Genomic DNA, 20711 nt, shown 5'->3' with positions numbered 1-20711 from the left:
CTATATGCATCGAAAATCGTTCATATCAAATATCTAATTAAAAGTGAGTCAGAGAGAGAAAGGGGGAGAGTGCCTTAGTCGGACGTGCTTGACTGGAAGGCAACCGGAACCCATCCTACACACAGATAATGTGCTCGTCAGTCTGAACTTATTTTAAGCACTCATAACATTCACACACACAAGGATATTCTAGAAACTTACACATTGATGAAGCGCTTTACCATGGGAAATCTCGTATCTCATATTTCTAATAGAGATTTCAAGAACAACAGTAATTGCCACAGTATACGTCTCTAGCATCTGATATTGATTTTGCTTTTCTAAACAAAAGCAGAAAACATCGAAATCTGCGTACTAATCATAGAGAGCTCCATGGGATAGTCAAAAAAGCTACAGCTTCTGGTCTTCTAGCTAAATAAAATCTTAACATAAATTATTATCAACATAAATTATGTTAAATGAAATGAGTGATATGAAGAGTGATGGGAATATGAATATCAAAATTCAGATATATATTAGTTGAGGGTTAAAAAATAGCTGCGTTCGTTCGGACAGACAGACAGGCATATGAACTATCAGACGTACGGAAAAACGCACGGACGGAAGATATCCTTCCGGCTGGTTGTCCTGATACAGAATATATTTACCGATTATCGATTATTAATGAGTGATTATTATAATTATAGGTAATGATAGGATAAGAAAATAGCAATATTCGATCATCAGTTGATTTCATATCTTTAGATTAAAATTTATAAAAATCAACAAAATTCTAAGTTTGATTTTGATAATACTTTTTCTTTATTAATATTTTTTATTGAATTTGTGTTTTATACATTTTTTTGTTTCTTTTTCTTTTCTTTTTTGCATTATTTATAATATATATTTATTTATATATATATATATATTTAATTCTCCCGCATATCCTTCTCCATGATACAGTTCACCCACAAATACATTATGTTTTCTTTTGCTTGTAAATATGATATACAATAAAAATGTCTATACAATTAAGGATACAAAAGTTGGTTAAATGTAAGGCTTAAACTAAAGTTATGTCTTCCAGTAATTAAGAATAGCAAGAGTTTCCTTCTTTTCTGTTTCTAGTCAGCTTGAAGTACAAATCATAGTAGGCGTAATTAATATAGGCGTATTTATAGAGTACAATCTTAAATCGTACGATTTGAAATCACGTGAACTTAGGCTTAGGCAAAGCAAAAAGCAGACACAATAAACTCAAAGTAAAAACCAAAATCCAAAATCATCGTCAAATATACAAAATTGCTAAGCGGCTTATCTGTCTGTGTGTCTTAAGTGTCTTTCGCTAAATATATTAAAGGCAATGTAGAAATTGATTTACTCAGTGTTGTAAAAGGCCAAATAATATGCATTTGATATCTGAGTACATGAATCAAACATTACTTTCCAGAAGTCTCTTGACTGACTGTAATCATAAATCAAACTGGCTGAGATATATCTCTTATAGTCCTTGAGATATTCCTTACTCTTAAAGATCATTTTGATAACTGAAAGAACTACTTAAACTGTTTACAAATTTGTTTATCAAAAATATTTCAACTACTGAGTAAGACTTGAAGGGATTAAGGAGGGAAAAAAGATGTTATGGACTTTTGATTAGTAAATTCAATAGATGATATTTCAGTGATATTAAAGAATTTTTTAAAAATGTAAAAGCAGATTTATAGATGAGGAGCAGTAGGTTCAGTTATCAAAGTGATCTTTACGCAAAATAAATTCAAATTCAGATACTGAGTGTTTAGCTCGCTTAACTCGAAATACGCTCATATCATAAGCTTTACTCAGTCAAAGATCTTCTGGAAAGTATTATCAGCTGCTTGATTATGATATTTCTTAAATTTTGTTGGCCTGTGTAATAAATATTATTATTCCTTGCTTTCAGGCATAATTATAGTAATTTTTGCCTCAATCATCGATTTGAGCATTACACATCTTCTCTCTCTTTCGCTTATCGCGCTCTCCTTTTCCCAGAATGTACTTGTATAATCAGCATTACGCACATCCTGCTCTCTCCCTCTATATATATATATATTATATAGGTATAAATTTGTGTGTCATAAATATGTTTATCGTTTCTTTTTGATTAGCTAAATGGAAATAACTTTTAAGTTTGCGTGTGTCTGAATGAGTGAGTGTGTGTGTGAGTCTCTCTGTGTGTGTGTGTGTATATATACATCAAAATATTTGCATATTGGCATCTATGTCTTGTATAATTGTCAAAAAGGAAATCCAAAAGAAAATTTAGCTACCTCCGCCATTGCTTGCACTTGAACTTAAAAGTCAATCAAAAATACTTTAGCACTTGCGACTGACCGCTGCTGCGCACCCGTTTCCTAATCAGCCGATTTACCCGATCTTACTTTGAGCTAACTCTCTCTCTCTCTCTCTCTGGTATCACTCTACCCGGGCGCTGTTCAGTGGCCAGTTGTCTAAGCAAAAGAGCCGCGCAAAGCCTTAATCTATATTTATTTTTTATACAATGTTTCATTGTTGTTTTCTTGTTTTTCTCGCAATATGCTTGAGTTGGTTTTGGATATTGTTAAACGCGCGCCACGCCCTTGTTGCGTTAAGGTCGCTTGGCTTCCATCTAGCGCTTCCATTGTTAACGTACTCGCGATGTGGGTCTGCAAGGAAATTTGAAGTTAGTAAAGTTCGCTGAGATTTTATATATAGAGAGTATAACGAGATTGGCGCTGACTTGATTTGATTTTTATTCCATTCCTCCTCTTATTCCATTCTTTCAGACCTCCAAAGTGCTAAAGGTCCAGTTCTGAAGACTCATTTAAAACCAGACTGTACTAACTGTTGGTCAATGTCGGTTGTTGTATCAATTCTCAGCTTAAACTTAAGTGCGGTTCAGATTCAGTCAGAATATTTTCATTTTTATAAAGAAGTTAAAATCTTATTGATATTATCTTGATCTTAGCAAAAGATCTTGAGAAGCTCTGTCAAATTAGTTGATCTAGATTTTAGATGATATTTAGACATTTAGCTAAGAGATTTCTACTTCTGCTTTTCAATTCATATTGATTTGAATGAATATCATCTCACATCAGTAGTAATCTCAAAATGGAGCTCAAAAGAAGATCTGGCTTACATTCTATGTGATCTTACATCTGTGGAATATGACTACAATTTAACTGACAGACAAATTCCTCCTCTAACATTTCCAACTATTAAGTCTGACTAAAATTACAATCAAATCAGTTCAGTTCATCAATGATTCATCGATGATCTTCCCGGCTTCACCACCGCCTCTCTCTCTCTCTCTCTCTCGTTAGTTAGCAACCTTCAACACCTGCTCACACACCTGGACGTTGCTGCAGCTACTTGACGCTTGGGGGTACTGGGTGTGGTCGCTGAGGCGACGCCGCCGCGTGCCGTGGGGGTGCGCGCTCGTCCAGCCGTGGGCGCTGCTGAGGAAGTGGGCGTGGTGGCCAGGCTGTACCGCTTCGGCTGCACAATGCGGCTGGGAGATCGGGTGTTGCACTTGCCACTGCTGGCCGCGTCGTGCACGGCGCTGACTCTGCAGATTTGTGGGGAGATAACATTAGCAGGCGAATTTCGCTTAGTCTGGCCGACTGCCGCAGGCGAGGCGGCACTTGGCTTCGGACTTCTGTGGTCCCGGCGGTGTGTACGGAAACAAAACACAAACATAAATCATGCCAAACGATAAATGTTCCAAATGAAAAGAAGAAGAAATCAAATTTAGCACAAAGACTCCAAAAATCATAATTTCGAAAATCGAATTCAGTTTGTCTCCCCCACGCGAACTCACCTGCCCGCCGGATAGCTGACTGGCCGTGGGATGCGGGACTTCTGCGCCGAGTTGGAATTGGCTGAGGTCGTCGAGGTAGGCGTGGATCCACCGCTCTTGGTGGCCTGCTCGTTGGCCAGCTCCTTGAGCATGCTCGAGTCCTTGCTCATGAGCTCCCACTGGATCTGCAGGCGCTTGAAGCGATTGCTCTCGATCTTGCGCTGCTCCTGCACGTCGAGCGTCTCGCGCCGCTGCAGCGCAGCTATGGAAATGTTGGGGGAATTCGGTGGCGTCGTGAAGCGCTTGCCCTGCGCCTGCTGCCCCTGCTGCTGCTGCTGCTGCTGCAGCTCGGCCTCGCAGCTGGCGCCGTCGTTGAAGGAGACCTTCTTCTGCTGGCTGAGCACGCGGCTCACCTCCTTCTTGAGGGCCGCCGCGTCGTACTGCACCTGCCCACCGGAAGACTCTAGAATCGCCGCTATCTCCGCGTAATACTTCAGCTCCGAGCGAGGCAGCGAAGCCAGGAAGCTCTCAGCTCGAGCCCGTGCGTCCAGATCCTTGCGCGATAGCCGCTGCTTGGCTGGCTGCGTTGCGTTGGCTGCCGACTGCTGCTGCTGCTGCTGCTCCTCCTCCTCAAAGACCTCGGCCAGCTCGTCTGTGGAGCCGAGGGCGTAGTTGTGGGGCGGCTCCTGCAAGCTGCGTCGCTTCTCCAGCTTCGACAGCTGCTGCGTCTGCTTGGCCTCGATCATGGAATTGCGCTTGGTGCGCATTTGCGCCGAGTTCGCCTTGCGCAGGATGCTGCGCGGCATCGGCTGCGGCTGCGGCTGCTGCCGGCTGGCAGGACTCGTCTCCGCGCCCGAGTCCATGCGCTGCTGCTCGTACTGGTAGACATACATCTGCTTCATGGGATCCGCATCGACCTCCGAGTCGGTGAGCAGCGTCGACGAGCCGCGATACCCGGAGCTGGGCGGCTGACTAGAGCCCGAGCTGGAGGCCTCGTCCAGCTGCGTCTGCTGCAAGCTCTTGGCGCAGTCGCAGATGCTCGGCCGGTTGCGTCGAATCGGCGGCGACATGCAGAACAGCGGGCGCTGCGAGAGCTCCGCCTCCAGCTGGCTCGTGATCTGGCGCACCTCGGGAATGTGTTGCAGGCGCTGCCGGTACTCGGCGGGCAGCAGCGTCACCAGCGACTGCCAGTCGGCGATGTGCCTGTAGTCGAGCGTCCTGAACAGCTCGTTCTGGTTCTCCCTGGCGCCCTGGCTGCTGCGCTGCTTCCTGCCCAGCGAGCCCGTCGAGCTGCCGCCTGCCCCTGCCCCTGCGCCTGCGCCGGCACCGGAGCCGGCGCTGTCCAGCGTCATCTTGTAGTTGAAGGGCGAGAAGATGACGTCGGTGCTGCTGCTGCTGGTCTTGACGAAGCCCAGGTCGGGCAGCGCGTAGTTCGGGTAGATCACGTAGATGGGCGCCTCGCACTGCTCGCCCAGGTTGTGCAGCTTGGCGAGGAACGAGGGCGGCACGCACCGGTACCGCTCGCTCAGGCTGCTGTGCGTCGTGCTGAGGGAGCCGCAGGAGGTCTGCATCGAGCGCGTGATCATCTCCGAGCTGGAGGCGCACGACAGCGGCCGATTGCTCGAGCCGCGCCTGGGCTTGCCTACCGCCTGCATGGGCACCTCGGTCAGCTGCTCCGAGTTGCTCGCCTCCGACGACTGCTGGCTGCACTGCGTCTGCGTCTGCGCCTGCGCCTGGGTCTGTGAGCTGGCCGCCAGCTGATAGAGCTGCGGATTGCGCAAGGGCATGCTGCGGCGGCGATGCGCCGGCGAATTGGTGGCCGTCAAGGAGCCCGTCGAGCTGGAGCTGGCGCCGTCGTCGTAGAACACGGCATCGCAGCGCGTGCGCAGCTGTCGCTTGGGCGTCGACGCCGTCTCGCCGTTGCCGTCGCCGTCGACGTCAGCGTCGGCGTCGGCATCCTCGTAGTTGTCCTCCTCGTCGTGGCGACTCACGGCCGAGCCCTTGCCCGAGTCGTGCATGCTCTTCTTGCGCAGACGCTTCTCCAGGGAGCCGCTGCTGCAGCTGGAGGCGGCGGCGTCGCTCGACGGCCAGCAGCCCGAGGAGACGTCCATGCAGGTGAGCGCGCAGGCCTGGTTCTCCTCCTGGGCGCAGCTGTTGCTGTTGCTGCTGCTGCTGTTGTGGCTCTTCTGCTTGATGAACAGCTTGACTAGATTGAAGGCGGCCGGGTTCGAGTTGCCCGACGAGGCGGAGCCCGAGCCCGAGCCCGAGCCAGAGATGTGGCCATGGGAAGCATTCGAGCAGAAGTTCTGGCTGCCCTGCGTGGAGGACAGCGCGCAGCTGCAGCGATGCTTGTGGCGATGCTGATGCGAGTGATGATGATGCTGCGTATGCTGCTGCTGCTGCTGCTGAGGCGTGGGCGTGGGCGTGCCATCCTTGTGCCGCTCATCCGCCTCCTGCAGGCGCTCCGAGACGGACACGCTGATTGAGATCGGCATCTGGCACATGGGCAGCAGGTTCCTGGAGCGCGTCGAGCACGATTCCATGGTCGAGGTACTTATCGCCTGCGAGACGTTCAATGGCCCCGAACGATCCGACTGCAGCTTGTCCTCCTCCTGCTGCTGCTGCTCCTCGCTCAGCGTCAGCTCGCTGGACAGATTTGGTAGACTGTTGCTCTTGCGCACGCTGCATTGCGGCAAATGGCGCGTGAGTATAATGGTTTCCCCTGCTGCGCCTCCTCCTCCTCCTCCGCCATTGTTGTTGTTGCCCGAAGGATACCTGCGCGCGGGCGAGACAAGGAGAAGCGAGCGTCTTTACACAGCGCAGACACAGCAAACATTTCACATTATAATTTTGTTGTTTTGTTTTTGTTGGAAAGTTTACGAAAATTGGTTTTTGACTCGAGCAAAGGACGTTCTGGTACTACCTGCGCCTGCCCCTGGCGCCTGCATCTACACCTTCTGGTTTCTCTCTCTCTCTGCCTCTCCCTATTCAGGTTTTCCTAATCTACTTTCACTTTCTCTGTCTCTCTCTCTCTCTCTCTTTGGAAACATTTGTCCCACTCGAGCTCTGTTTATTTTCGCATGCCTCTCGCAGTCGAGCGTCAATTTGCTTGCCATGAATATGAAACCCAATTGAAATCAATTGAAATGACCTCTCAGCGCGGCCTGCATTCGCAGCAAAGTCGGAAAAAGGGGACAGCGCAAAGTGGGTTTACTCAGACATCCGCCATGCGTTGCTCGACAGTCAAAAACCAATCTGAGGGTGTGTGTGTGTGTATGACTGGGTAAGTGTGTGTGCACATACAGTGATCCCTCCGTGAACGAACAGCTCAATCATTGCCCTCAACCGCATTAGTCTAACAGACTCAAAGTCAAATATTCCCATTATATTTACGGGAAATTATACTCAGGGAAATTCCAGGAATCAACCCTGTGTGAAACCCTCTGCCCACATTTATATTCCACGCCTTTACGTAGGGTTAATCTATGGAATTTCTCTAATAATAATTTCCCTAAATATAATGGAAATTTTAGACTATTGGTTTACCCCTTCAATTTGAGCTATTTAGTAACTCTGAAACTGACGGATCCCAACTGATTTTAAAGACATTCTAGACTATATTTGGTATATCTGAAATCCTCCCACATAAACACTAATTCTACTTTCTAGGAGGATTTATGAGCTAGAATCGACTGTGGTATCTAGGAGAGATCAGTTAACGTGATAGACTTTATGTCCATTAGGGTACTGCATACCCTACACCCTATACCCCCACCCTCTTATGAAAGTCTATGCTCATCTCACATGGTAATGAATTCCTTAAACTACAAACTGATCCAAGTGCCTAAGGAATTCGCCAGCAACAAACATCTAGCTTTTCCTTTCAGTTCTTCTAGAAGTCCGAGTGTTCATTCACAGCAGTTTTCACTGTACATGCACTGTGTTGCTTTCTGCATGCTTGCGTTGCCTCACCGCTGTAGTTGAGCTTTAGTCGGCGTCTTTGGTGACTTGCAGGGCAGCTGAAAAGACTGGGCCGAGCGTGACATGGATACCTCCAGGGCCTTGTTGCGCTTCACGATGTCGTCCAGATTGCTGTGCAGATTGATGCAGTTCTGTTTGTTCCTGGCGGCGATGTCGCAGGGCTCCGCTGTAAACAGATGGAGAATGCAGTGAAGTCGGATTGCCACATTGAATGACAGCAGGCAGAGGCTTACCATAGAAACTGTCGTCCGAGTAGAGGACGCTGCCCTCGAAGGCGATGGTGTAGTTGTCCTTGTTGCAGGTGAAGATGATGTCGCCCTCGTCCGGGTAGGCGTCCATGTCCAGCGAGTCCACCGATATGTGCGACTCTTTGACGGGCGAGAAGAGCAGCTCCGATTTGCAGAATGAATTGTCAATTAGCTCGTTCGTGGACGTGGTCGAGGTCTGCGACATGTTGTGCGCCATGTGCTGCATGTTGCTCATCATATTGCTGTGTTGCAGCTGCAGCTGTAGTTGTTGCTGCTGCTGTTGCTGCTGCTGTTGCTGGTGCTGTTGCTGCTGCTGCTGCTGCTGCTGGTAGAGCAGCGACTGCTGCAGGCGACTGTTGGCGCCGCCCAAGCTCTTGCAGTAGGCGGGCAGCTGGGAGAGCAGCGAGTGTATGTCCTCCGCCCGAAAGCTCTCCATGTCCACCTCGGCCAGATTGGCGTCCAGGTTCTTGAGATCCTCGTAGTAGAAGAAGTCGCCCATGGCATTGTACGAGGCCGACAGCGAGCTGAGCACGCTGCGCTGCATGCCGCCGCAGCCATCCCGATAGCCGTAGTCGAGGAACCACTGATAATCGGAATTGTCGTGAGTAAAGTCTTGCGACGAGGCCAGCGAACAGTTGAGATTGTTGCCACCACCACCGACACCACCACCACCACCACCGTTACCACCACCACAAAGCATACCACCTACCCCCAGTTGCTGCTGCTGCTGCTGCTGCTGCAGTTGCTGTTGCTGCTGCTGCTGCTGCTGCTGCTGTGATCCCGGCGTTGTTGCATTGCTGTTGTAATCCGATTCGGGCGTGAGCACAGCCGCCACATTTGTCGCTGCCATGGCGCTGCTCCTCACTGAGACGTTGTTGTTGTCGGGCTCGGCGATGTTGTCGAGCAGAAAGAGGCTGTCGCTGCTGTTGCTGCTGATGTGGTTCACCTGCTCGTTCAGTATGATGCTGCGCAGCGCACTGTTGTAGCGATCCAAGTTGCTCAGGACGATGGCCACATTCTGCTTGAGGCTCTCCTCGCTCAGTTCCTCATTGCACTGCTGCTGCTGCTGCTGCTGCTGGCAGTGCTGCAGGTGCTGCTGCTGCAGCAGGCGGTCGTTCAGCTGCTGCTGCTTGTACCGCTGCCTGCCGGCCGTCGCATGGGCTAGCGTGAACAGCGAGTTGTTCGGGCTGTTCAGGGGGATGCGGTAGTGCTGCGGGGACTGCGGGGCCGAGCCTGGGCCGCTGGCGTTGGCCAAACTAGTATTGAATGCAGCCGTGTTGCCGTTGTATTGCTTACCCCCGACTCTCGACGATTGTTGCTGTTGCTGCTGGGTTAAGCGTGAATTCAAATTGATTTGCGTTTGATTTGGATTAGTTTTGGCGTATGGTTTGTGAGTTGTGGGTGAACTTTGTGGCGAGGTGAATGGGTGTTCGATATGGCGCTTGATGTTGCTGAAATTGTTGATGTCGTTCGCTGTTGAGATGTCGGTCATACCACGTCGCAAATGAGTACCTGCAAGAGAGCGAGAGCGAGAGAAAAAAGAGAGAGGGAGGAGAGAGGTGAGAGCGGGAGAAAAGGGGAAGGAGGCGAAAGCGGGGGGAGCGAGAGGAAGAGAGCGAGAGCGGAGAGAGAGAGCGAGAGCAGAAGCGAGAGCAGATCGAGCGAGAGCGAGAGGACGAGAGCGAAGCGAGAGCGAGATAGAGCGATGAGCGAGACGAAGCGAAGCTATCTATATCTATATCTATTAGAGCAGATCTATATCTAATCTATAGTCTATATCTATATCTATATCTATATCTATATCTATATCTATATCTATATCTATATCTATATCTATATCTATATCTATATCTATATCTATATCTATATCTATATCTATATCTATATCTATATCTATATCTATATCTATATCTATATCTATATCTATATCTATATCTATATCTATATCTATATCTATATCTATATCTATATCTATATCTATATCTATATCTATATCTATATCTATATCTATATCTATATCTATATCTATATCTATATCTATATCTATATCTATATCTATATCTATATCTATATCTATATCTATATCTATATCTATATCTATATCTATATCTATATCTATATCTATATCTATATCTATATCTATATCTATATCTATATCTATATCTATATCTATATCTATATCTATATCTCTATCTATATCTATATCTATATCTATATCTATATCTCTATCTCTATCTATATCTATATCTATATCTATATCTATATCTATATCTATATCATCTAATCTATATCTATATCTATATCTATATCTATATCTATATCTATATCTGTATCTATATCTATATCTCACTCTTCTATTTTGAATTGATTTTATAGTTTATAGTCTATGGAACATTTATAGCTTCTAGTTAATGCGCATTAGCATGCCGCGCGTTCTTTTCCCCTGCTCCCTCCCTCAATTAGCTTATTTGGGCATAACGATTCGGCAGCTAATGGAAATCAAGTTTTATGACTCAGCAGCGACGACAAGCGCCATGACCCAGGCCGAAGAAACTCCAACTTGACTCGGCTCTGCTCTCAATTAAATGTGGCATTCAGAGCGTTGCACATGCAACTGCAGAGGTGAAGTCAATTAGAGCGGGCCAGGTGAAAGAAGAAGAAAAGAAGAAGACTTGCGTGACACGAGGCGATTTCTATTTCGAGAAGGCAGCGACAACTCAAACGAAAATTCAATAAAGATAAATAGAGCGCAATATGTCAGAGCAACTGCATTATTATATGACTTATGTAAGATCTATGATATATACACATAAGATATCCCGTGTGCTGAGCACATTTGATTAGCTTTGCAGATAAGACAATTGAACCAGCTGCCATTTTGTAAGAAATATGTAAACAAAACTTGAGCTAATTAAGATTTCCCCGACTGAGAGATACGTAGGAATCCATTTAGACCTATTGTCTATGCATACTCCGAGAGAAAGATGTGCACTCACACACATATACATAGTAAACACCCACTTAGATGAGCACACGCTTCATTTACAGCTCACTTTAAGCGGTGGCTGTGCCTGATCCGCCTACAGCTACCCATAAAGGGGAAAATAACTTAATTGAACTCAGCTTCTAGTGGTACGATCGTTATGAAATTTTTATAGCAACCAAACTGAATACGAAGTATGTGGATATATATGAGAACATCTTACTTCTGTTACCCAAGTTTACCTAGAAGCAATTTAACAAATAAAAGGGCTCTACTCGGTAGTGCCAGACTAAGAGATGCCCTGAATCTTAACGAACCTAACTAGACTCAACTTTTCAATTGTCAACGAACCATTTACATGCTCTACTTGAGTATGCCCGACTAGCAAATACCCTGAGGCCTGACGGACATAGCTAGATCTATTTAGCTTAACCAGAATATGCTTCTTTCTTTCTGTGTGCTTCAATTTCATAAAATGAATTTGCATTTCCATGGGGTTCAGTGCATATATGTATATTAAGCTCTTATATCATATTGTATACAATATCTCTGTAACAACAGGCGACTGCAGTTTGCGCTTCGAGATTAATTAACGGAGCAGGAATTCACTTAAAGTCCACTTTTTCGTTATTAATGCCAATTATGTTTCAATTGAGGAAAGTCTCAAGAGACTCCGCAGCGCTCGTTGAGTAAAGTCAATTTGAGCAAGAAATAATAATATTGGCCGAGCTCTTTGGCTGGGCAAATTATTTGCAGAGGCCCCGAGAAACGAGTTCAAAGGCGAACAAACAAAATTAAATGGGAATTGACTTAAAGACAAAGACAAAGACTTAGGGCTAAGACTGCGCACCTTGAGCCACATTTGGGCCAATACGAATGTTGTTGTTGTTGTTGATGATGGTGTTGTTTAGATTGTAGCTTTTGTCCAGCTCACAGTTGTTGTTGTTGTAATTGGCAACATATTGTTGCTGCTGCTGCCTCTGTTGCAGCAAATATTGCTGATTGCAGGTGAGTCCGGCTGTTGTTGTTGTTGTTGTTGCTTTGCATACATTGACGCCCTGGTCGCGCAGTTGCTGCTGCAATCGACGACGCTGCAACAATTGCTGTTGCAGCAATTGCAATTGTTGCTGTTGCATGCATTGATAGTAGCGCAGCTGCTGCAGTTGCTGTGCCGTTAGGCCATTGTTGTTGTAATATTGCTGCTGTTGTTGTTGCTGCTGTTGCTGCTGTTGCGGAGCATAGTAGTTCTCCTTGGAGGAGCTGCTGCTATCACAGCCGCTGCTGGTGCTGCTGCTGTTGCTTGCGCTAGGCACATGCTGCCAGCACTGCGTGTTGCCATTGGCATCAGCAGTTGAGTTGTTGTTGCTGCAGCTGTTGTTGTTGTTGTTGTTGCTGCGCGGGCATTCAATGCCAGCGCTGGCACACGACGTGCAGCGTTGACGCCGTTGCATTTTGGAAATGTCTACGAATCTCATAATGAAAGCAAGCAAAAGCAACAACATCGAGTTGCAAAGGCGCTACTCAAATGTTGCTGCAGCAAATGTTGCCCGCTGCTGTTGCTAACGTTGTAGTTGCTATTCAAATGTTGCCGCAGCAAATGTGGCCAGCTGATGTTGCTATCGTTGTAGCCAAGTTGTTATTCAAATGTTGCCAGCTCTAGATGTTGCCGTTGCAATTGTTGCTAGCTCTTGCAACTTCTCAGCAAATGTTGCCAGCTTTATGCGCCTGCCAAATGTTCTCAGCAAATGTTGCACTGTTGGTGTTGCCGGCAGAGACTCGTGTTGCTACGACAAATGTTGCCTTCGTTTGTTGCTGCTGTTTTTGCAGTTTCTAAAATGTTGCCGCAGCAGATGTTGCTTGCTGCTGACTGTTGTTGGTCGCAGCTTTTGTGGCTGCCCGCGTTGATTTTATTTTTGGTATATTGGACTGTTGTTGGCGTTACGTTGGACCAACGCAGTCTCAGGGACAAAAGACCCAATCGATGTGGCTGCTTCGGGCTGCTGCTTCACTTCACTTGTTGCCAACTTGCTTGGCGCTGTTCTTATTTATAGTTATAGTCACTCGCTCCCCTTCTCCCTTGCTCTTTAAGGGCTCATTCCATTGATCGGATTCACACTTTAGCTTTATAGAATTTGTTTTTGTTTTTAGTTTTCTTGTATTTTTTTTTTTTTTTTTTTTTTTTTTTTTTTTGTCTTTGCGACGATCGACGAGGATGACGCTTTGACTCTGCTTTTCACACTGCACTTTTTGATTTCGATTTTGATTTCTTGGTACTTTTTTCTATTTTTAAATAGTTTTGTTTTGCTTCCAATGCGTAAGTTTCTCTGCACCAACTACACTCACATATATGCATGTCTCTGTGTGTGTGTGTGTGTGAGTGTGTGTGTTTGCTGTGTGTACAGTCACAAAGTTGTCTATATACATAGATATTTATTTATATTTTGTTTTCATTCTGGCTGAGCGTATAGAAATGATATTTATGAGTTTTCTGCCAGCAGCGGCAAATTATGCATTCTGTTTCTAGTATACAAATTCGACACAGAGCAGGGCAGGCATTATGGGTGCCTCTGCCTCTGCCTCTGCCTCTGCCTCTGCCTCTGCCCGTGCATGGAGTTTTAGCCAAAACGAAACTTGCATCGAGGCCAACTGCCAACTGAGAGTCCTTGCTTTTGGCCATTTAGCCCACTTTGCCAACTCGCTAAACGGAAATGAAATTCGACTTCACTCGACGTTTACTGCAACGAAATCTATTTGAAATCCGACAGCCGCAGAGGCATACGGTGTGTGTATATAGCGGCTATATGCAAACATCACGGACACTTGGACTATTTCGGCCGACTCACATACAACACACATATCGCGAATATCGCCTGAATTGCGAATCGCGAATCGTGAATCGTGTGCCAACAACCCAGGTGTTTTGACATTTTTGTTGACTGACATAAGCAAGAGGTATATATATCCACAGACACATTATATACATGCAGATAAGTAAATTTTGAGGCAAGCGACAAGTCCAGAGACACGCCCTGTTGGCCACAAAGGAACAGCTCAGACAACAACGCAAAAAACTCAACTCGTAAAAATCCCATTTTGAATGCAGCAGAAGAAAACTGAAGGAAAGGAAAACCCAACTACAACAAGGAAAAACATATCGAATATTGAAGAAGACTCTCTCTCACTCGCTATCCATCTCTTTCACTCCTTTAACAAGGACTCTACTCATTATACGTGAAGCAGCAGCAGCAGCTACCGAGGCAACAGTAAAATGGCTGCCAAAGCTATATAAACGCTGCACAGTGGGCCGTACAGCTGAAATGCCTAAAACAACCTACTTGAATTTATAAACAATTCCAAAAAAAAAAAAAAAAAAAAAAAAAAAAACTTTACCTTTTATTTGATTTGAAAATTTTTATAATAATTATTATATATATATTTTATAATCATTTTAATATAATACTCCAGTTATGATAGCTAATACTGGGGAACTATGATAGATCTAGCTAGCTAACGAGAGATAGTGGTTTTAGCTAGAATTCAGAGACAGTTATGTTAGAAAGACATGATAAAAAGTAGCTCTGATTATATATCTACCACAGTATAAGAGAGAAAGGTTTATATCGTTCATATCTAAGCTATAATAAATAGTTGCTCTAGATAACGATCATAAATATATAATGTGATTTGATTTGTGGCCAGAATTGAGAGGTATTTTTAATAGATAGCTATGTTAGCTAGTTATAGTAGACAGACTAGCTAGATAGCTAAAGTAATAGACTATATAGCAGAAAACTACTCTGATTAAATATGTAGCAGAGTATACGATAGATGTGAATCATATGATATGATAAATAGCTACGCTAGCCAGTTCCCATAGATAAGTTAGCAATTTGAAAAGTGCGCCAAGTGAAAATATTTTCAGTGATTACATTAAAGATAATAGAAAATATATATAAATGTTTTCGTCTTAGACAATTGAAATTTTCCTAAGTTTTCCAAATTTTATTTTCAAATATCTAAGCAAAAGTTGCCTCACTTGCCCCACTGTGCCCACTATACACAAGGGCTGCTAGCAGCAGCAGCAGCAGCAGCAGCAGCAGAAGTTTAGATTAACTGGCAAGCAGCCAAAACGAGCAGCAGCGAGGAGGCACTGCGGGCTGCTCGGCTGGCCTGGCTGAGGGCGCTGCTGAGTGTCCAGAGGAAAGCACGTTAAAAACATTTTAGCACACGCAATCGATAAATACATTTGCCATTTGCCACAAATCGCTTTGCCTGCCTTTGCCTCCGCCTCCTCTACGAATCACAAACAGGAGGACTTAGCCATGGCCTCAACTAGCTGTAAATAGATCTTGGAGCAGAGCTAACCCGAGGCAATTAAAATCGTGATATGCACATGTGCACCTTAAGTTCAATCACATTTCGACTTGGCCACAAAGTGAAATATTTTCTGTCTCTATGTGTGAGTTTTTCTTTCTATTTTTTATGTGTTACATCTGGCCAAACTTTAGCTGGCTGCAACTGGCTGCGAGCTGCCTGCGCCCATGCATTCCTTGCTCTATAGAATAATAGAAAAGAGCAATTTGTAGTTCAACGCACTTGTTGGCCTACATTGCAGTTGCTGCTGTTGCTGCTGCTGTTGCTGTTGTTGCTGTTGCAGTGGCCCGTTTCAGTTGCCCACTGCAGTTGCATAAAATGAACAACTTTTACTCTTTAGATTCGGCTAGCTCTTCTAGCTCCTCTAGCTCTACCTTGGGCTATGCATATGCAGCTGCATGCCTTTTGCTCTAATTTTTAGTCGGCCTCCACCGCAGCTTCCATTTGACTGTACCTTAGGTTCTCCTTCTAAATTTACCTTTAGTTCCAGCTCAACCTGTACCTGTACCCATGTCTGAGTCTTCTCCTTTCCCCACTCTCTGCTTTCTACCCTTTCTCTCTTATCGCAAGTCTCGTCGCTCCTCTCAGGCTGCAGTCTCTCATCGCTCGTTGCTTATCTCTCTACTTTGCTCTTAGTATCGTTTCTCTCTTCTCTAGTTTCTCTCTGCTGTCTCCCTCTCACACCACATTTCCATCTGTCTTATATCTCCTCTATCCTTCATCTCCCTCGTCCTTTATCTCCTTCTCTTTCTCTCCTCAGTGCTTCTCTCTCCCCGCTCTGCTCCCTCCATAAACCAATTTTCTTCTCCTCTCTTCATTATCCTCTATCTCTATCTCCTCCCCATTCACTCCCGTCTCTCAACTGTCTTCATTATCTTCTATCCTTTCTCCCCACTGTCTGTCTCTTTCCTACCTCTTCCTCGCCGTTCTCAAAAGTATTCGCCTCTCTCCCGTATCTCCTGTCTCCTTATTCTTATCTCCCTCCCCATTCTCTTTACATTCTTCGCTATTTCTTTCACTCGTCTCTCTTCTCTCGTCTTTTTCATTACTCTACATTCTCTTCTGTCTCTGTTTTCTCTCCCCACCCCCATCACTCGCCTCACTAGACTCTTCTCCCTTTCCACCTCCCCCTCACTGACTCTTTAACCTTTCTCTGGTTTGCATTCTCAATCGAAACAGCATCAATTTGCCGAAACCCATATCAAAGTCTGCTCGACAGCAGCTACTGAAAATGCCTTTCGCTATTCTATTTTTTAGCCAATTGCATTTGGCAACAATGCGGAAGACAGTTCAGGCGAATGCTTCAGTTTCTGGCCATTACATAGCCGTAGTCGTTGCCGTAGCCGTAGCCGTAGCCGTAGACCGAAGAGGAAAAGTAGAAGTAAAACTTTCCGTTGGCCACACGCAGATAAAATGACAAAAGAAATAAAAACGCATTTCAGCATTCGATTCGTTCCATGGCTGTGGATGATCTCATTTCCAATTGCAGAAAACTCATATTCATTTCATATACACTTTACATATGTCATAATTATACATATATATATACTCTTTGTATATGCAGTAGTCACACAGTCACTTGTCAACCGGCATTGCACGCAGATAAGATGGTTAGCTTCATGCGTTTTTTTTTTCTTTTCGTTAATCAGAGACACAGACTGAAGCACAGTCATACACATACACACATACATGTATACTTTGTATATGTGTGTATGTAATTCATAAATTGAACAAATATATTTGGCATGCTGCCCGCCCACACACACGCAGACACTTCAAATGTTGCGTTCAATTTTCTTCTTCTTTTCTTTCTGTTTGCTTCGGGCGTCCGTTAACGAAATTATCATTTTGCACAACAAATTATTTGTTATCGAAAGCAACATTTCTATACACATAATCATCATATAATCATACGCGCACACATATTATATATGCTTTTATATATACATTTCAGAAACTTTTCATATTTTTCCTAAACAGACGCGACGCGGCGCACATTTTCACGGTTGCACAAGCCCAAGGAGACTGAGACTGAGACCGAAACTGAAAATACACGAGCGCCGCAGCAATGCGTTCGACCACAAACAACAGCAGCAACAACAGCAGCAACAACAACAACAACAACAACAACAGCGAGCAGCAACGCTGACGACGACTACAAAGCGACGACCGCCGCCGATGTGTGGCAGCGACTCTCCCGGGCTCTATCTATGTGTGTGAGTGTGCGTGTGCTTATGGGGGCTGCTAGCATTGCCTCCCAGTGTGTAATCGCTCTCTATGCATGTGTGTGTGTGTGTGTGGTGCTTGCAAGTGCAAGTGAAACAAATAAGAACATTGCAAGCGGGCATTCCAGACTGCCTAATACACGCCCTAGGTACATGTTCTGATTTACTTGATGATTGAATGGAATATTATCCTGCCAGCTATGCTATACAATCTATCAAAAGCAACTCCTTTTGCATCACATGCATAACCCCAATAGATCTAGCTGTAGAACTGTAGATCAACACTTCTATATAATATCTATATAATAACTATAATATCTATTCTATATAATATATATATCTATATAAGCTTCGTTCCATCTGCAAGAACGTACTATAGTACTGCACCTGCCAAATTCAATGATGCTTACTGAACAATGCTGACGGTTAAGGGTTTTCCTCAATTGGAACGCGCTTTAAAACATTTGTTTGATGATGATAGGTAGATCACTAAAGATTTACTCTTGGTACGATGAGCGGTTAGTCAATTTGAATGTGGATGTGGATTAGTCGACAGTAACATCAACACACACAACATTTGGGAGTTCTAGGGGAGTTAAAGAGTGCAAGATTTTTATAAAAAGTGAATTGCCAGTGAAATATTTCAAAATTTTCAGCTTGGGAATAATGTTGAATATCTATCATATCATATCATATCATATCATATCATATCATATCATATCATATCATATCATACATATCAGCTTCAACTGTGAACCGGCACACAAACCTATATACCCGCCCGCATACACTTCTCAACCGAGACAGACAAAGAGCATGAAAAGCAACCCAAGTCAGGCAGCCAGGCAGGCGGGCGACAAAGCATCTGAGAGCCGAGAGTCGTACGATTATACAATGTGCGTTCGAATTAACCCCAAATGAATGAGGAGTCAAAAGGCCGTATATATAGTAATAAGATGTATATAGATCTATATTAATATATAAACTCTCAAGTTCTACAGAGTTGGCTAGCCAGTGGAGATGGAGATTTATGCTGCCTCTAATGGGGCACACGATAAACCATTTACTCGTAGCCCAAACGAACTCAAGTGCGGCCTGAGAACATCCTCAATGTCATGAAAACAAATGAAGTACTTCGATAAGCCAAAGACTCTCGCCGGAGACAGAGGGCCAGAGGACAATGCTGCTCGAGAGTGCGCATGTGCGCGTGCCTCGGCTGCAGTAAACATCTGCGCCCCCGCAGCACCCGGAAGGGAATCGGAATGCAGAAGGCGGCTGCAAGTGCTCATTAACGCTGACAATAGAGGAAGAAATGCTACAAACTGTTTCCAATAAAGCAATTACAAATGCGCATAAATTTTGAAGAGAATCCAATAAGGGCGTAATGTTGTGGCACTGCATGGAACTCTGGGAGAATACACAAAAAAACATGTGCAACATCTCTTCCTCCCACGCACAGAAGTTCCCAACTCCAATTACAAGTAGAGCTACAAAGTGAATATTATATATTATTGATATATGTCGATTTATCATTTATGGCTCTGTCTGCATAGATATAGTCTTGTTTACTGATATGTGAATATAGCTCTAAGTATGACATGTTCGTGTCTAATGGGTGATATAACAATAGAATAAATATATTATCCGATTTATCATAAATAAATTTATATATAGTAAGATTACTCATTATACCCTGAACCCATTGAAAATGGGAAATCAGGGTATAATGGTTTTGTGAAAAAGTATGTAACGGGCAGAAGGAGGCGTGGCAGACCCCACAAAGTATATATATTCTTGATCAGGGCGACGAGCTGAGTCGATATAGCCCTGTCCGTCTGTCCGTCCGTCCGTCCGTCCGTATGAGTGCGTCGATCTCAGAAGTTATAAGAGCTAGAGAGCTGAAATTTGGCATGCATACTCGTGAGTACCATACGCAGTACGAGTTTGCTTTATTTTTTCGATAATTCGTCCGATAACTTTTTATCGAGAATAATCGAAAAATTGATTTTGTTTTTTTAGCCTAATTTTTAGAGATGGAGTCTTCAAATTTGCGTTGTATATAAAGGTAATCGATACAAAGATTTTGTAATTTACAGATTTTGGATACCACGCCCCCTTCTCCCCCAATTTGTAAAAAACGCATTTCAAGTACTAGAGACTTGGGCTTTGGAATGTGCACACATATTTACCATATGATTACGCTCTAAAAGTTTCATTAAGATCGTATGTCTACAAAAGAAGTTATTCAACAAATAAATTCTCATAATATTGCCCACACTGCAGCGCAACCCAAGCGCAGTCGCTGCTTACTGCGCAGTTAGCAGAGCGCAGGCTTATGCGTGCGTGTGGATGCATGTGTATGTACATATGTGTGCATAAAAGAAGTGCGGAAATTAGAATATCAGCTTGGAGGGTTCAGGGTATCTCCTAGTCGAGCAGTCTCGACTGGAGCTTTCTTACTTGTTTTTTACTTGCCCAACTTCAAGATATAATCATCATTTATAAACAATCTATAAAATCGAGTCTTCGGGTCTTCATTTGCTGTTGCTCCACGACTCCACAGATAAAAGCTATTCAAACTTCATCGTATCTATACGTGTCTACATTTCAAATTCCGAGTCTGTAGCCTCTATACGAAGAAAGTTATCAAGGGTACAATACTTCTTAGTCTATACACGTCTCGATTTATTTCCCGTATCAGATGAGTTATTTTCGATTACAAATCTTAAGTTTCATTCCGGATTTACATTGCACAAAGCTAATATACCCCTACACTACTACCATAAGAACGAGTATAAAGACTTTTGGGTAATTTTTCACATTATTACAGTTGACAACAAACTTTTCAAATTTATGTCACAAATAGTTCTAGTTATCTCATCGAGCTCTGCACATTCTGCGAATAAGTTTTTTATGCTTGTTTATTCACAAACAGCTGAGGTATACTAGATGAGTAAGGTCATTTTGATCATCGGTCAATTGTGTAAACAGCAGACCGAGATGCCTCTTAAAATAGTCATTTAAACGAATATGAAAAAACAAAAAACGAGAGAGTAACGAAAAGGGAAATTTATTGAAAAATAAAAGAAAAGCATGCTTTTAGG

The 20711-nt window shown here is 44.2% G+C and overlaps 1 protein-coding gene across 8 annotated transcripts in view; it reads right to left on the bottom strand.

Annotated features, from left to right (window-relative positions):
• Nucleotides 1-777: 777 nt before the first annotated feature.
• Nucleotides 778-20711, bottom strand: part of LOC108620934 (uncharacterized) — a 31519-nt gene continuing 11585 nt past the window's right edge. Inside the window, exons 1-8 of one of the 8 annotated variants that reach the window (XM_018017977.2) lie at nt 16932-17387; nt 11859-13422; nt 8735-9537; nt 8011-8608; nt 7769-7943; nt 3818-6604; nt 3350-3655; nt 778-2663 (exon numbers count right to left, since the gene is read on the bottom strand). In XM_018017977.2, coding sequence (XP_017873466.2) covers nt 2642-2663; nt 3350-3655; nt 3818-6604; nt 7769-7943; nt 8011-8608; nt 8735-9537; nt 11859-12510 — 5343 coding nt within the window. In that variant the 5' untranslated portion in view covers nt 12511-13422; nt 16932-17387 and the 3' untranslated portion in view covers nt 778-2641. Of the gene's footprint in view, nt 2664-3349; nt 3656-3817; nt 6605-7768; nt 7944-8010; nt 9538-11858; nt 13465-16931; nt 17444-20711 lie in introns of those variants that run through there. The other 7 variants (XM_089462071.1, XM_089462072.1, XM_018017970.2 and 4 more) reach the window with 7 other exon arrangements.

Source organism: Drosophila arizonae, chromosome 2 (assembly GCF_054131065.1).
Source record: "Drosophila arizonae isolate 15081-1271.41 chromosome 2, UAZ_ARI_1.0, whole genome shotgun sequence".
Classification (NCBI taxonomy): domain Eukaryota; kingdom Metazoa; phylum Arthropoda; class Insecta; order Diptera; family Drosophilidae; genus Drosophila; species Drosophila arizonae.
This window is presented reverse-complemented; position numbering and strand designations above follow the sequence as displayed.